Source organism: Pteropus vampyrus, unplaced genomic scaffold (genome assembly GCF_000151845.1).
Source record: "Pteropus vampyrus isolate Shadow unplaced genomic scaffold, Pvam_2.0 Scaffold35, whole genome shotgun sequence".
Taxonomy (NCBI): domain Eukaryota; kingdom Metazoa; phylum Chordata; class Mammalia; order Chiroptera; family Pteropodidae; genus Pteropus; species Pteropus vampyrus.
The window spans coordinates 190,599-196,077 of NW_011888816.1; the positions used below are offsets into that span (position 1 = coordinate 190,599).

The 5,479-nt window shown below is 49.3% G+C and overlaps 1 protein-coding gene across 1 annotated transcript in view; it reads left to right on the forward strand.

The window, feature by feature from the left end:
- The window catches only part of LTF (lactotransferrin), a 33,426-nt gene that overhangs the window by 15,182 nt on the left and 12,765 nt on the right, over window positions 1–5,479 (forward strand). Inside the window, exons 9-10 of the mRNA XM_023529019.1 lie at window positions 1,545–1,699; window positions 4,704–4,794. Of these exons, the coding sequence (XP_023384787.1) occupies window positions 1,545–1,699; window positions 4,704–4,794 (246 nt within the window). The remainder of the gene's footprint in view (window positions 1–1,544; window positions 1,700–4,703; window positions 4,795–5,479) is intronic.

Genomic DNA, 5,479 nt, shown 5'->3' on the forward strand with positions numbered 1-5,479 from the left:
TCAGCTCCACCTCAGATCATCAGGCATTAGACTCTCACAGGAGCACCGGTCCCTGGTGCCAAACAGGTTGGGGACCGCTGCTCTAAAGAATAAGCCATAACCGAGCTATGTCACAGGGATGGCACGAGTCCCTTGCAGGGGGAAGTCTCCCTACCCTCAGAATCATCCCTAAGTTCCCCGTACTGTTTTTCCACATCGTGTTTTGTTCCTTTCTTATTTATTCCTGACATCATACATTCTATTTTTCCTTGATTAGGAGAATTTTGGAAATGGCAAGGATCCGATGTTCCAGCTCTTTGACTCCCCTTCTGAGGAGAAGGACCTGCTTTTCAAAGATGGCTCTAAAGGGTTTTTGAGGATCCCCCCGACGATGGATGCTGGGCTGTACCTCGGTTCCAACTACCTCAAAGCCGTCAGGGGCCTGAGAGAAAGTGAGTGAGGACAGGCTGGTGTGGGTGGTGGGCCATGGTTGAGTCCATCGGGGAGAGTACCGCACACCCCCTCGTGTAAGAGCAGCGGGCCCTGCTGGCTAAGGGTGCCCTCCCCATCTCCCTGCCACTGAAGGTCTTCACCGTGCAAGGTTTGATGCAGGTGCGAGTGTCTTCTGTTGACCGAGTCAGGGCCTTTCAACGTGTGGGCTGTCTCTAAACAAACATGCTGCCACCTGATTCGTGCTGCCGTGTGTCCCCACGGACAGCAGGTTCCCCAGCCCCGACCGAAAAATCAGTTCGCCTCTTATGAAATGAGAAATATGAACATGAACCAAGAGAGCCAGGGCCCCTCCTGGGGTGATTCCCACGGCCTGGGGACACACCACCCTGTGCCCGGGCTCCCGTCTTGCCTGGGGATTCATTCCACACAGCGCCTGCTCTGCCTTGGCCCTTCCCCTTCTGGGGGGCTTGGAGTGGAGTGCGGGTGAATCCAGGGGTTGCATTATAGTTACTAGTGGTGACTGTGAGCCTTATGGGAGGTCAGGGAGGGGAACAAGGTCCCTTATGCCGGCAGCTGCTAACCTATTTGGCACCAGGGACTGGTGTTCCTATGAGCATCTAATGCCTGATGATGATCTGAGGCGGAGCTGAGGCGGTGATGCTGGCATTTGGGAGCAGCTGCAAACAGAGATGAAGCTTTGCTCACTCATGGGCCGCTCAGCTCCTGCTGTGCCCCGGGTTCCTAACGGGCCACTGACCAGTACTGGTCTGCAGCCCCGCGGGGTAGGCCACCTCTTGGGGCCGCCACTGTTTCTGTGTCCTGGAGCTTTTACCCCGTGGACCCGAGGTGTTAGGCAAGTCATTATACTTAAGATTGGAGGGTGGATCAGAAGCCAGGAGAATGGAGAATGAGAAGCAGCGGAGAAGGGGCTGGTTGCTGAGCCGAGGGGGTGAGGGGGCAGCAAGACTCTTACATCCCGGAGGGAGCTGCCGCGGGAGGGGCAAGCGGGAGGGGCGCTCGGCGTGGAGCCTGGGCCGGGAGGAGATCGGTGGTGCCGGGGCGTCCCTCGGGAGGCCCAGGGCCCCCGGTGACGGCCGTGTCCCTCTGGGCAGCGGTGGAGGAGGTGGAAAGCCTGCGTGCGCGGGTCCTCTGGTGCGCCGTGGGCCCCAAGGAGGAGAGCAAGTGCCAGCAGTGGAGCGCGCAGAGCGCCGGGAAAGTGACTTGTGCCACAGCCAACACCACGGAGGACTGCATCGCCCTCGTCCTGGTAGGGCGCCGCCCGCTGTGGGAGCCCACGTCGCGTGGGGGCGGGACAGCGGGCCTCTGAGAAAAGCCCAGGTGCTGGGCATCTGCTTGGAAGTGACGGGGTGCTAAGACAGCGCGGGGGCAGCGTGCGTGTGGGTTAGGCAGGGGCTGCCGGTAGGGTCTGCTTGGGGCCAGCGAGGGCACAGTGTGCAAATAGGAACAGCTTTCAGTTAAAAAAGCTGAAGCTGTTTATTGAAGGTCATCCAAGGACGAATAGATAGACATCTATTAAAAGTTGAATTCATAGTGAAAAACTGTCAAAAAATAAATCTCCAGACCCAGCTGGATCCACTTATAAATCCTGCCGTCTGTGGGATGATTCTTAGTTTCAATAATTCTCTACAGGGACTCACAGGACTCAGAAAAGCCACTAGTTTACTACTTTAATTCACCCTTAAATTCCTGCAGTTATTTCCACATTGCCGTGCCCCATATGGGCATCCCTTTGATAGTCCAGTTCTCCATCGCCCATCTGCCTGACCATATGACCAAGCCATTTGCCACCACCCGTGAGCTGGTAAAACCCAAGCATCGGAGAGAACAGCACGCAGTTCAGCTCGCTGACTGGTTTTCCCTGCTTCAATCAGAGTTTCCCCTTCACTCCGTGGGAATACAGCGGTCTTCCAAATGGGATTCTGTCCGTTTACTTTGGAACTGCCAGCCATAAGCCATGCAGGTGTTTGTCCGTTAATAGCTGTTCACAGGGCAGTGCTCAGGTGACAGACAGTAGGTTCTAGCAGCTCCCCAGGTGATTCCAAAATCAACTGTAGGGTGAATATGATGAGCGCCTCCTTGCTTTCCTCCAGGAGCACGTTACCATATCAACCATTTCCGTTTTGTTACGGATCTCTTCCGAACACTGCCTTCCCTACAATATTTCTCCACATCACCCAAGACGTGATGAGTAATTCAGGTTTCAAAATTATTTTACATCCGTCCGTCAGTCATGAGGGCAGTTTCATATAATGTCCGATAGCAGGCTAGTAATTCTTTCTTAAGTATCACGTGTCTTACCAGTGCACTGGGAAATTATCTGGTCAAAAATACTAGCGGTCATCTCTGGGTGGCACTCAGGCTTTTGTCATAAACTCCAGTCTAGTCCACGTGGGGCTAAAAGGGAATTTGTCACAGAATTTGTTAGTCCAGCACTCCAGCTTCTAGCATGTCATTCATTAAAGGGGCACTCTCTTTTTTCCAGTAGGTATTTTATACTGTTGCAAATTAACCGGTACCAGCTCAGCCGATTCTATAGATTTCTAACGAGCATGCCTAACTAATACCGGCTGAAGGATAAATTTAACATGCCTTCTGTTTTACGATACTAGGTAGTAGAAGTATTTCCCTTTCAGACATAATTTTTATTTCAATAATACATCTAGGTAATGGAGACACACCACTCCACATAAAATCTGTTCAAATATTCCAACGTTCATTCGAACGTCTACCTCAATCTCGTCAACTCTTGCATCCGTATATCCTCCCAAATTAACTGGAGCCCCCATTAAGACATCCCCAACAAGTTTTGGAATTACAAAACATTGGGGTCCCACGTCAAAGAGTTCTAGGAAAAATATCTTCTGTACCCCTTAGCCATTTTGCCCACACATGTGCCTATGGTCTTGGGTCCTCTGCCCCTTTCATCAATCCTAATGATGCTTGGTTTGTGGGACTATTGCCTGAGCTGATTTGAGGTCAAGTTTCTTATTACTATATTTGCCTTCTGGCTTTTTAAATCCCTCCAGAGTAAAGTAAACCAAGCAGATTTGTTTAGGGCCCTTTAATGTTGAAAGACCGGCAGGGTCTCCTACCTGGCCAGTCACTCTCTGACAGTACCACATTAGGGTCTTTATTTTGAGCCCACCAATGTCCAATTTCTTATCCCATTTCTTAATAACCGTTTAAAGATTTCCACCCTGTTGAGACAAGTCCTTTGTTTCTTCACTCCGTAGTCCCCCCTTCTCTTGTAAATCAGCCTAATTTTCTTAGCTATCTAAAAGAAAAAAAAAACACCCCTGTTTATTGTGGGTTCACCACCACTCCGATTATGAGAATGACTTGGAAAATATAGAAAGGTAGGATGTTAAATAAATAAATAATGAAAACCTCAAAACCTTAAATAAATAATAATAACAAAACTGAGAGACACCACAGTTAAAGTGTTGATAATCTCCCAGCCCAGGATTTCTGGGTACGTGGATACAAGGGCTGGCAACGTACTGGATCATGCCAGTTAGGTAGTTTTTGAGTCGTTTTCACTGAATAGTATATCATGGCCACTTGAATACATATTATTTGAAAATACTTTCGAAAAAATAATTTCAGGATATCGTTTATGTGGATGTGGCTCAGTTTAGTTATGACCCTATTCCTCTTTGTCCCTTTATTTTGTTACTATTAATAACGCTGTGATGATATCCTTGAATAGAAATCTTCATCCACATCTCCAGTTATTTTTAATATCACAGTAAAAAATTTATTACTGGGCCAAAGAGAGAGTTCGGGGAGCTTGATGAATCCACGTCCTAGTTTGGAGTTTGGGCTTATTCATTCTGATTTGAGCCCATTTCATTCTTTCTGCTCAATTGCTGACCAACTTCTGGATAGCACTTTGAACTGAGAGGAGACAAGGCCAGCTGGCCCCATCTGTCTCAGTGAGTAAGGCTGGTCCAGGAGGGCATCCCAAGAGCACTCTGAGCACAGAAAGCGTTTCATTCAGAGGACAAAGAGTCAGTGCAGCCTGTGCCTGGTCTTTCCCACGGAAGTGACAGCATGAAAGGCATGTGGGGCTGGCAGAAAGTTAATCGCGCACACGGTGTTTCCTTTGGGCGCTCAGTTGAAACACCCGCTGCCTCTATGTGCCGCTTCGCTGAGACACCTGACATGCAACATTCTGGCAGAGAGCTATAAAAACAGGGGGACGGGAAACGGTCTCACTGTGGTGCCGGTGGTTTGCTCTGTCTTGCCAGAAAGGAGAAGCTGATGCTATGAGTTTGGATGGAGGATTTATCTACATTGCTGGCAAATGTGGTTTGGTGCCTGTCCTGGCAGAGAGCCAAAGTAAGTAGGGGGAGCGTCCTCTCTGGTTTATTCCCTTTAGGCCATGGAGTGGGTGCGGGGAGGAGTAACCCCACTCTGTATGTCCAGGTGGAGACATTAAAATGGATGGGTACATTCAAGCAGGAGAATCAGGGGAAAGCTTACACAGAAGGGGCCGTGGTACCCACAATGCCTCTTCTGTTGAGAACTGACAAAGCACACACTGGTTTCGTCCTCTTAATTTTTAAAGATTTTAGTGTACTATACATACAGAAAAGTACACATCAGTGTACAACTCAGTGACATTTCACAAACTGGTGCGTCCCCAGGCATGTGGGGCCCAGATCACGACACAGCAAGTTTCCCAAGTTCCCTCATACCCTCCTGTTACCAGCCGCCTTACTCCAGCAAGGGTAACGACTCCCGAATTCCAAGGACACAGATCAGTTCTGCCTGTTTTTGAACTTCATGTAAAAGGAGTTGCACGATGTGTACTTTTCAATGTTTCGTGCTCGGTGTTATGTCCGTGCTATTCACCCACATAAGCGTGTCTTTGTACAATATTCAGTGCCATTGCATAGCAGTCTGGCGTGTGGCTCTACCGCTATTATTCATTCCTTCTACTGTGGATGAGCATCTGGGTCATTCCCAGTTGGCAGCTGTTGTAAACAGTATTGCTATGAACATCTGTGTCCATGTCTTTGGG